The sequence below is a fragment of the Antedon mediterranea genome, chromosome 11 (assembly GCF_964355755.1).
Source record: "Antedon mediterranea chromosome 11, ecAntMedi1.1, whole genome shotgun sequence".
Taxonomy (NCBI): domain Eukaryota; kingdom Metazoa; phylum Echinodermata; class Crinoidea; order Comatulida; family Antedonidae; genus Antedon; species Antedon mediterranea.
Genome location: NC_092680.1, coordinates 7,332,198 through 7,344,766, shown reverse-complemented (window position 1 = coordinate 7,344,766; position 12,569 = coordinate 7,332,198). Strand labels below are relative to the sequence as shown.

General features: G+C 32.0%; 1 protein-coding gene across 2 annotated transcripts in view; it reads right to left on the bottom strand.

Annotated features, from left to right (window-relative positions):
• Positions 1-533: 533 nt before the first annotated feature.
• The window catches only part of LOC140062358 (homer protein homolog 3-like), a 38,419-nt gene continuing 26,383 nt past the window's right edge, over positions 534-12,569 (bottom strand). Inside the window, exons 5-9 of one of the 2 annotated variants that reach the window (XM_072108539.1) lie at positions 9,944-10,062; positions 8,629-8,785; positions 7,408-7,515; positions 5,745-5,825; positions 534-4,975 (exon numbers count right to left, since the gene is read on the bottom strand). In XM_072108539.1, coding sequence (XP_071964640.1) covers positions 4,796-4,975; positions 5,745-5,825; positions 7,408-7,515; positions 8,629-8,785; positions 9,944-10,062 — 645 coding nt within the window. In that variant the 3' untranslated portion in view covers positions 534-4,795. The remainder of the gene's footprint in view (positions 4,976-5,744; positions 5,826-7,407; positions 7,516-8,628; positions 8,786-9,943; positions 10,063-12,569) is intronic. The other variant, XM_072108540.1, reaches the window with a different exon arrangement.

Genomic DNA, 12,569 nt, shown 5'->3' with positions numbered 1-12,569 from the left:
CATCCACACCTGTGTGCAATTCAGCCCAGTAGACTGTAAGTCACAGGTTATTCCCCCATTTACATTTATTTACAATGTACAGTATGGTATGTGTACACTGGAGTTTTGCTTGGCGAAAATGAAGAATTAGCATCTTTGATAAGTAAAGGTCGCATCAAAGTAATTATGGTAAATAAAAAGTAGGGGGTTTGATGTTGTCTACTGTACATACTTTAGGATGATGAATGATGGTGTTTTGTGTGACTGATCAGTAATGCAGCCCCAGCTTTGTAGGCAAATTTGATTTCCATTGTCCTCACAAAGTCTGCTATGAGAAAGCAATCATGGCATCTGACAGGATTTGAACCCTGGAATATGGTAGGTGAGTATCTAAACCACCAAGCTACAGCTCTATACTAACTTCCCTCACGAATCAATCCAATCTCTTGTTATGCGACACTCAGTAGTTTTCAGCTCAAACTTCATAAGTGCTAATAATTCAATGTATAAGTATCTGAACTGCCACTCACAAAAAAGTATATGGAATCAAAGCATTTTGTTCAAAGCTCAATTTATTCACATATTTAATTTACTCCAATTTCTAATTAAAGAAACAAACAGAGCACAGCTCATTTGTTCATGCCTTGCATCATAATTTCATAATGAAGATGTCAAAGGTCAGGTGGATAAATATCAATCAACTGCTAATTACCATACTTCTCAAACATAAAAACAATGCCCTGAGTCTATTTTTGCCTTTTATATAATATTGTAAAAAAACATTCAAATTTTCAAAATATTGGTTGCCACTACTGCATTTGCTGGTAATATTTGTTTAAAAAATGTATAAATTGAAATTAATATACTTAATGAAATATAACCACTGATTGTAACAATGTTTTACAGATAAAATAAATATCTGTAGGCCCATGTTAATGTATAGCACAACATATTTAATCATTTCGGGTCAGATTCTTTTTGATATAGTTAATGAAATATACCACTGATTTTAACAATGTTTTACAGATAAAATAAATATCTGTAGGCCCATGTTAATGTATAGCACAACATATTTAATCATTTCGGGTCTGATTCTAATTAAAATTAATATTTTATCATATATTGAGGACCACCCTCATAAATTATTGTCGAAATAAATAAATGAATGAAATAAATGCTTCATACCTCACTTGTACTTATTATTAAATAAATCATTTTGTTTGACAAATCCAAATGAAATTACTCACATTCTTTAGCTTTCGAATGTGAGTAATTTCATTTGGATTTGTCAAACAAAATGATTTATTTATTATCTACAACCCTACAAAATGCACGTATTCATGTACTTATTATTGTTTCATAAACCATGTTAATGGGCCAACTAAGTTTTCTTTTAGGTTGGTCCTATGGCATTTAATGAAATAAATGTATAAATTTAATTCCATATTTTTTAAAGTTGGTATTTTCTTACATTAAGAATCAGACTAGAAAAAAGAATCAATCTTAAATATGGTTTTGAAAAATCCAAATTGATTCCAGTCTCAACCGTCAAAACCGGTTAAAACTACGGAGCAATTTTGATTGCAATGCAATCGCTCTTAATTTGACCTCAACTCAGAAGGTCGCTGAATGGCATGGATATTTTTGACTACTCTAAATGGATAATAAAAACTTATCATTACACAACCAACCTCGATCACTAAAAGAGAAACCGTTTCATTTTTAAAATTACCTACCAACACCGTTTTCGAATAAAACAACACGTTTGAGTAAGAAACAGGCCCTTAAGTTCATTTTTTCGAATAACAATTCGAATATTTAGTTTGAATTCAAAAAATAATATATCAAAATAAATGAAAAATGATACACAGTTGTCATGTTTCCAATTTTCAAACTGCATTATTTCTCAATATCATCCTTCAAATCTTTCAATTAAAAAAACCCATTCTTTAACTTTATCTACTGCTTCACTGAAATTATTTAACAATTGGCAGAATATTAAATTATTATATTGGTTTTATTCCCTTTACACCCCTGCGCCCATCACCACAAAATCATATGTGCTTTTCTGCATAAGTCAATACAAATTTCTTCAGACAGACTTCTATTATAGCATATAAACAATTGGTTCAATGGTAAAAGAACCTATGCAATGGTCTTGGTTAAAAAGAAATGTCCAAACTTTGGTAAAAATAAGGAATGAATTTGAAAGTGCTAAAATATTGTTTTTGAATCAATTAATTTATGCAGCAACTGTCTGGCTTTAAACAAAACGAAAAATAGTTGGGAAAAAAAAATGTTTTACATAATTTACAAAGTGTATTATTTACTGAAAGCACAATGTATGTTTACTAAAAATATATATAAATAATCTATATAAGCCGTGACTACATCTATAAAAGTATTAACAAGAAGCCGTTATCCCAATGGACTGCCAAATATAATGTTTTTCCATAATAACTCCTGTGCAAACAATCCAGTATCTTTCCCTAACATAAAGACTTGCCCTAAGGTAAGTCACACTCAGTGGCGTACAGCTATGAGCACTCGCTGGCTAAACCCAGGGGCCACAGAACATGACCACCCCATTGAAACTACTCAGTGTTTGGAAGGCCTATTGCGAGTGCTAAACCAGGGGCCACAGAACATGACCACCCCATTGAAACTACTCAGTGTTGGAAGGCCTATTGCGAGTGCTAAACCAGGGCCACAGAGCATGACCACCCCATTGAAACAACTCAGTGTTGGAAGGCCTATTGCGAGTGCTAAACCAGGGCCACAGAACATGACCACCCCATTGAAACTACTCAGTGTTGGAAGGCCTATTGCGAGTGCTAAACCAGGGCCATTAATTGCCCCATGCGTTAAGCCACTAGTTTCCTTCAGTAAAACAGTTTCTCCTAGAAAAAAAAATCACACTATTTACACTATTATGCAGTGAAAATTACCGAGTCAAATACACAGGAATGTTTTTTGCTTTTCACAGTCCAAGTCTAACCATGACTGTGGTAAAACTCACTGAGCCAAGAAAAGTCCATGTGTCAACATCAGCTCTTGGCATGGTGTGCACGGTGTTGCATTTAAACTCCAGAATTTTTCTAGGCGATATGGAAGGGGTAATATACTACAGATGTCAGTGTCAAAGACAATTCACAGGAATTGTTTTGTTTTTTTAAACTACTGCTTAAAGTAAATAACATGCACATAGAAAATGAGTACTATAACAAAACTAATGAAACTGGAATGTATTATATATTGGCTATATAGTAGTGTAAAACTAAATACAAAAATGAATTAAATGAATTAATATTCAGCTAGTTTAATATTTAATTATAGGGTAGGGGTATGAATAAAATAATATTTACAAATAAAATTGCAGTTTATATGTGTGTCAGACAAAAGTTTATTTTAATTTTATTATGGTGTCGGAAGTTCGGAAACATTATTCACGACATCACCTTGAACACATCGGTGTCAATCAAGGACTTATGAAAGTTGGAAAAGCTCTTGAAAAAAATCTTCAAAAGCAGTAGCTGATATAAAACTACTTTAAAAATTGTAAAACGTTCGTTGCTTTCCCAAAATGTATAACTATAATTGTTTACATATTTGCAAGACATTCACAAGTTTATTTATTCTAAATTATTATTGTGCATGTTATATAATATAAATTAATATAAAATTGAGAATGGTATTTTACCTATTCAAAAAATGGTATGACCTGGTTGCAATCTGCATTATCAAAAACTCTAGGAAGACTTTCTATCCACGCCTACTTTTCTATAGTTTGGAGCTCTGTATGCCATGAAAATTTGATTCAATTTGAAAATCCAAATGACATAATATATATATATTAAAATTGACAAACAAAACATTACCATATAAGGGTTTGGAAGCTACAAATGGTAGACATAGGAATAGCAAAAACTCTGATGCACATTTACATTTCAAAGGCACAACGATGTTTGAGGTGTGTATCTATTCATGGAGGAAAAAATAAAGCTCCATAATCTATTTAAGGAAAATGGCATCAGTTCCTATAAACCTGTATTACTAAATTCCGGCATAAAACCTGGCTGATTGCATATCAGTCTCTGACTAGAACCACAAGAGTTGCCCGATTCAATGCTGTCTGTTTTTGATAATACTTTCACAATATTTATATACATATTTTTCTGTTGATTACTTGTTGTCTGTAGTAGTGGCAGCCGATATTGCCATTAGCAACCGTATTTTTGAGTTACTAATTCATTCCTGGTTGTCCATTACAGTTTTAGTAGTTCTGTTCCATCTATTGTCTGTTCCTTTTGATGGCTGTTCCTTCTGATGAATATTCTTCTGCTGGCTGTCCCATCTATTGGCTGTTCCTTCTGATGGTTGTTCCATCTATTGGCTGTTCCTTTTGATGACTGTTACTTCCGATGAATGTTCTTCTGTTGGCTGTTCCTTCTGATGGTTGTTCTATCTATTTGCTGTGCCTTTTGATGACCCCTTCTGATGAATTTTCTTTCTGCTGGCTGCTCTTTCTGACGACTATACTTTCAGATTGCCGTTACTTCTGACAACTTCTAATGACAACAAAATGCTTATAACTGTTATGTCTTTTGTTTTACTAAATTACAATGTATGGTAATTTCCAATAAGTGTTTCCACTGAAAATTCCAACAGTAAATTCTATAATAAAATAGATTGATTTCAAAAATGGAATTTCTGTTGCATAAAATGCAGAGGTGTGACAGTATTGTTTGGGATTGTAATGGTAGCTAAGATTTGTTAGTAAATGCTCTAGTGAAGACAGTTTGATGGCAAGTATTGGCTACAACTGTTCTCCAAGAGCTTGATGTAACGTTGATGCTTGCTTTATAACATCCGCCAACTGGTTGTGTATCGAAGATAAATCTTGAGATTTCTGTTGATTCCTTTCTCTTTCATCTTCTAATTGTTGTGTTGTCATAGCTAATTGAGTCTCTAGATCACCTACTTGACTGTCAGAATTCTGGTGAAAATAATACAGTAATAGTGTTTAATTATTTTAGTTAGTTTGGAAAGAGGTAAACAAATTTTGAAATGAGTGTTAATTAAAAATAGTACATTCTAAAAAGGTTTAAGGATTAAAAAACGGCCATGTTATGTTGAGTAAAAAATGCGAGTCCTGTATTTGATCTGAGTTTATTTGCACTAATATATATAAGCCTTTGCATCATGTGGTAGGGTGACCATCCTTTTCATGCCACCTTTTATCCTAACTAGTATTTTTTTAACCAGGGATTCATTAAAGTAGTGTGGACAGCTGGGCATCGTTCTTAACTGGAATTGAACACTGTCTTTCTGATATGATATTCAATTGTTCTACCTAACCACTCAGCTACCCCCACCCCACCATGGGGGAGGGTGCCTGTGGCTCAAATACTCAGACCCAGTGCCCTTTTCTTGTGGGACCCCAACTCGAAAATGTCTAGATGCGCCCCAGGATATTTATGAAAATAATAATAAAATGAATCAGGTGCGCACTTAGAATGCCATGTTGAGACATGTATGGTGAGCTAGGCCAACATTAAATAAATGTAGTTACTACAATAACTATAGTGTGGATAATAATAATAAACTAATTATACAATGATAAGCTTCTAAATAATGAATTGTGACTCATTGTCAATATTTAAAGCAGTGTACAATTCAGTAGCAAACAAAATAAATGCTCATGCATATTCAACACTTTATTATGATTGTGGGTGTGGCTAAAGCACTGAAGCATAAAATGATACCTGTAGCATGATTCTGAGCTGGGATTGTTCCATTTGATTGTGGGCAGCGGCCTCTAAGCGTAGGTGAAGTTCATGCGTTTCCTAATAATGGGAGAAAGATATTAAGATGAAAAGCAAGCAGAAAACATGCAAGATGAAATTACAAGGTTAGCATGCTAAATGTGAAAATAAATCAATATTTTTCGAGTACTTATAATACCACCACGTTTCACAGAAGGAATTCATATACCATGCAAACAATTACATGCAACCAATGAAAAATATGATGTATTAAATGAAAGAAAATGGCCAAAAAGGGGTCTTTAATCATCATTAAAAACACCATTATATGTTCCATTTGTGTGGTGACTTAACATAATACTGTACAGTAAAAAGTGTTTATACTTTAATTGACTGCAGAGTTTGAGTTGTGAGTATTGAATTTGAGTATTTGGCACGATTGTGAAATCGACTCGGATGTCGCGACTCCGATGTCTCGAACCAACCTACTGCTCCCTGCACTTTTACAAGGCAATATAGTAGACCTTGGGAATAGCAGGGTTAGTCAGTCGGAAGACTCTGGGGAAGACCAGCAAAGAAATAAGACTGCCAACAGACAATTGTGATCCGTAACAGAAGCTACCAACAGAGGATAGGAGAATCTGTGTTGGAATCCTGAAGTAGACTGCCACCAGATATTGAGGTCAAGGAATGGACATGATTGGTAATAATACTTATGGTATTAATTGTATGTAGTTATCAAAAGGTTTCTTTATTAATTGTGAGTACAAAAGTAGTATACTGCTAGCAGTAAATTACCGTATACATCATTGTGATAGGATTGAATGCTATCACAATGATGTGAAATTCATGGAGTGTGTAACATTCGCACTTGTATGCAATAATTACAAGCATTTACTAATTTAGTAATGTAAAAATGATGTAAAGTAAATACATACTTCTTTTTTAAATCTTATGAAATATAAATATTTATACCCATCAAAGGGAAATGGTGAAAATATGTAAAGGATATATTAAAACTGAATGATAAAACATACTTTTTTTAACCAAAAAAAATTTAATAATCCATGTTTAAAGCATTTTATTCAAACAATCTGTTTGCTTTGCACAACAGGAATATACACAGGAAGGAGTGGGTTGATAAATACATTCTGTTTCGAAAAACTTTTGTTTTGTTATGGGTTTTTTTCAATTCAAAAGGTTAAAAAAACTTCATAAAAATAGTTATTTCTTTGATTAGTATAATTAGAATAATAAAAAATACAGTAAAATCTCTTAATACTGGCCCAAAAAAACCCCAAAATCTTGTTTTATTAAAAACAAGTTTGGAATATCAAAATCTCTGGAAAACCAGACATAATTGACCAGCTCAATGTATTTGTAGAGTTGACTGTAAACAATAGTTTATCATTCATTTCAAATATCACCATTTCCCTCTAAACTCTGTCTACACAATCAAACTATATGCGACAAAAAAATGTGATGTGCCCATATATGGACATGATGATGTCATATCACTACCCTATTTGGTATATCTCTACTATATATTTGGACACATTACATTTTTTTCCACATAAAGTTTGATAGCGTAGACAGAGCTTAAAGTACTATTTTCATCTCTGTGATCTACAGTATGACAATCGTTAAAGCCTGCTCCGTTTACCTTTTCTTTGGTTTTATGTGCAAGAGATAGAGCCTGAAGCTGCTGTTGAAGATCATTCTTATCCTGAAGTAATGAACTTTCACCTTGACCTGTTTCCAGGTCAGAATTCTGTAAGAAGCACATGCATAATATAATACCACCATCTGTAGCTATATAGCTAGCTACATTATGCATGCAACATATAATACACCAGTATTCCATATAGTTTACTATCATTAATTGAATGCATGTATCACATCCCAGTATGCACTGTATATTATATAAGTATTTAGACACTACGTAAGCAGTGAAAAAAAGATTTCCGAATTAAACAGAGATTATGAACATTAAGATTTCTTTTACGTCATAAAACAATCACTAGACAATACGACACAGACAAGATTCATTTGAACAAACATCGGCATTTCACTTTCACAGTACAGAATGTCTAATTAATCCAGAAAGTTGTTTGTTAATTATCATTATTTAATGTTTTTTAAAAAAATAGGCCATATCTCTGAATAAAACTAATTATTTTCTAATAAATTTCTTCTTCAAACCCTTCCATGAAAACTGAATGAAAACACATGGGTACAATGGTCAATTTCTGATCAGGGACAGCTAACATTATTTTTGGAATCTTTTGTTCACCAATCTCCAAATTTAAACCCATTTAAATCATTTGAAATCATTTTTTTGTTTACAAAATGTGGGTTTGAATTGTTATGTTATAAAATTCTGCACATTATTTAATGTACTCAATAGTTATCAATTTGTGATGCATGACTTGGCAGTCACAGAGAGAAGCGCCTACAATGATGACAGAAAACAGAGAAATAATAACCCAACCTAATCCCTAAAACCTAACCTATTTTCAACAAGTAGTCAAGGGAAAAATCTACACAAAGTAAAGGCTTATAAAGCACTGTCTACACTATCAAACTTTATGTAACAAAAAAATGTGATGTGCCAAATATCGAAATGATGATGTCATATTTAGGTAGATCACTACCATATTTGGGCACAATTTTTTGTAAAACTAGTTTGATAGTGTAGACAGAGCTTAAGAAATTCTAAAATGTTGACTTTATAGCAATAAAATACCAACCAACACAAAATCTGCTACTGGACGAACACATTACGCAAGACACGAGAGAAAGAACGAGAACAAAGTCAAAAAGCAGAAGTCCTGCAATTATTCATGTTTAAAAAATCCTAATAATGTAAGATTGATATTTTTACCCTTTTCTTTAATCTAGCATTATCTTCTTTGTAAGCTGACAGCTGTTTCTTCCATTCCTCAACGTTTGCCGTACTTTCCTGTAGCGCGGTTGTCAACCTTGCGTTATTATTCTTTAGCGTTTGTAGTTCTAACTCCCACTTTTTGGCATTTGCAGAACTGAAGATAAACAGAAAAAAATGTTGATATGCGATCAAGATATTATCTGTTAAAAATGTAATAGTAAGCTGAAAATGCACTATAAATGTAACTTTCAATGAATATTTTTAGAGAGGCAATGTTAAGTATTTTCTAGTGGCTATATTTGACATAGAACTGCGAGTACTACATTTGATTATTGCTACAATTTCAAGTAAAGTACCATCATTTGGTTTTATTAAAGTAAAATATTGTTACAAAAATATGAATTAATTCATAATTGTAATAATAATTTCACTAATTAATCACTACAGTATTAAGAAAAGATTAAGGAAAGAATTTAAAATTGTTAAATAGACATTCTTCACTTAAATATGGATTAAACAACAATATTTTAAACTTTCCTCAAATTTTACTTGATATTTTAAACTAGTACTCTATCATGAATAACTGCTGTTAGATTAGTATAATATCTGGCTACATTTCATATCTCATTCATTCATGCATAACCATATTTGGAATGCTATATTGAGCATAAAGCCAGTTCAGTATATTTTTATTATTGTTATTTGTATTATCTGCTCAACAGTTAAACCAAACTTCATTCATAAAACTATTGTTATAAAATCCGCAAGGTTTACTTTTTAAGTGTGAAACTGCAAACAATGAAATACAGGTAAAAATAAGATGCAAGTATCTATTATTGTTATCTTTTCTATTGTTTATTATGGTAATATAATATTACTGTTATTATTATTGTTATCATTACTATAGTTGGAAACACAGTAGAACCACTATCAAAGGAATACCACCTTCAGGATCCAACAAAGTGTCTTTTAAAGATTTATTGTCCCCCTGAAAAAATCATTCTTAAACTTGTTTTGTTGAATATGCTATTTTATTGGCTGCCAGCCAATAGGTTTTTGGTTGAATTTAACCATACCTTTTGTCATGAAAACATTAATAATTTCCATTTTTTTTTCTACAGAAGTGATTAACTTTATTAAACCTACAAAATAATATTCAAAGTCTGATTTTATTTATCTTTATTTTTCATGTTTTTGGGGGGGGGCAAAACATTTTTAACAGTGGTTTCCCCTGAATTAGTAATTTAGTTAGTTTAGAATAAAACATAATTCCCCTCTGTTGAAATATTTAAGTACTCTCTCTCTCTCTTACCTTTGTGCCAACGCTATTTTTAACCGGTCATTTTCATACTTAAGCTGAGAGTCTTTTGCTGCAGACGTTACCATGACAACATTAGACGAATCATTACTACTACCACTACCAGTTCTGTCCTATAAACCAAAAACAAAACAAAAGTTAAACAGGAATATACAATAACAATAAAGGGCGCCCTCAATCATTTTGTCGGACACTATTTAATTGCTGGATATAACTTGACCCTGTATCAGTGAATGTCGGTATACTGGTTTTCTGTTAGAACGGGTCGTCTTGGCATCATGCCGGCATCGACATGACCTGCTTTAGACCTAGTAATATTCTAGGGATATTCCCCGCAATGCCGTTATATTCCGGGGTTATATTTAATTCCCCGTCGAGGCTTTGACACCTGGCCCGGTCAAGTGTATCACTTTGGCGCCGATTCAATTCAATTAACAATAATAATGTCGAACTGGAGGGATAATGAGATAAGAGAACTGCTTAAAGATGTATTGTCCCTTGAAACACAAAAAATGAAAAAAAAAATATTCTAAATTTAAATTGGTCATATCAAAGTAATATTAAAGTTATTCACTTTAAGTCGAAAATTCAAGTAAAAAACAACAAATTTACGTAATTAACAGGTAAATTAATTTGATTACATTTCTTCTGGAAAATCATCACGAACGAAAGTAAACAAAGATTTCAAACCACGCGTATGCATTATGCATGATGCTAATTAGGATTGTTTACAACTCGTCACGGTTAAGAAGGTGTTTTCACACAGATCGCGAGGAAGTTTTATGATTATGCATACAGACTAGCCAAACAAGCGCGTTGCATTATGAGTTATGTTTTGAACAAAAAAATGTCCGTATTTCGGTTAAATTATTTTTTTTCCAACTAATTTTTGGTGAAAGTTAATAATTATTATGATACTTCAAAATGACCCACCGGTATATTGCAGGCACATCTGTGAGAAAGGGGCTCGACTGAAAGATATATTTCATTAACTGTACTGTACTGTATTGTACCTTTAAGCGATTTAATACATCACCCTTTGGAATTTAAGAAAAAAACAACTAATTGGCTATTTCCTTTACATCATTATTTCTACCTTAAAATAGCCTTTGTCAAGAAATGATAGATAACAACACAAAAGCTGATTTATCTGGCAACACATTAAATGTCTGTGTTTAACTAGTAAAATAATATAAAAAGGGTATACCATAAATGTACCTCGTAATAAAATATAGTAAATTTATTTATATTTAGGGGTAGTAGGGCATGTCGTGGGTGGGGGTTTGGTGTAGATAAAGGGGGTTCACCGTAGATTTAGGGGGTTCGCTGTAAAAGGGGGGGGGGAGGGTTACCAGAACCACCGGACAATTTTATATTGATACATACAGTCTTGATGAGGCTATAGTTTACACAACCCTTTGTTTCTATCTCATTCCGTATTTTCACTACAGTTGTTAATTTACCATAATCTATATGCTTTTTCTTAATGTTCTCTGCATATTACGCACATAGGCTGCATACCCATGAAGGAATACCTACTAATACTATACAAAATAAATTACCTTTTCGCAATTTAAATTCAAGGTCAAGCTATGTAAATTCTAGAAGACGCTCATGATGCTTTAAAGAATTGAAATACAAGATTAAAGATGGTAACACGCTTTTTAAAATCTGTAATAAAAACGATTCTTTAGATTTTCTATAGTTATTTAAAAAGTACTATAGTCAGTGTATTTAATTGTGCAATGCATCAAGGAAGGCTAGGGACATATTTATCATGACAAGAAAATGAATCAATTGCATCTATTCATTTCTTTATTTCCGTATACTCTTGTAATTTATAAATTACCTCCAATGATTGATAATATAACACAAGGTTGTCCATAAGATTGTATCAAGCTCTGTCTACACTATCAAACTTTATATCACCAAAAAAATGTGATGTGCCCAAATATGGACATGATAATTGGATATCACTACCATATTTTGGAATATCACTCCTACCGTATTTAGGCACGTCACACTTTTTTTTGTCAAACTAATTTGATAGTGTAGACAGAGTTTTATACTCACTAAACAATTTTATCAACTGTTATGTAATTTTATGATTATTAAATGTTTATTTCCAAAGCTGTTCAATAAATATTTTTATTTTATTTTACTTCAATTTTATATTTTTCAGGAAATGATTATAATATTTAAACTGAAGTAAAATAAACAAAGACATTATTATAACCTTTATTATTAATTCATATAATTTTAATTTATTTATATGTATTTTTTTTATCTTCTTGGTGTAGGTTGGTTTATATAGAGGATCATAAATTATTGTAATTACAACATTGGGATAATAGAACTTGTCTTATTCTATTACTATAGATCGACTATGATGTGTCTTAGTAATTACTGGCAGCGGTATTGGTTCATAGTTAACATACTGCACTGTAAATATTACCGTAAAGCCCAAACCTTAAAGTCTTATTGTATGTATCAATGAGCATACTCTAAAGTATTATCAATATAAAATTCTTCAAAGGACAATATCATCAGGCTAAACTATTTTGAGGGGAATTTACAAAAATAAATCCCAAGAATAAGGATAGGGTAAAAAGTCTCTAAT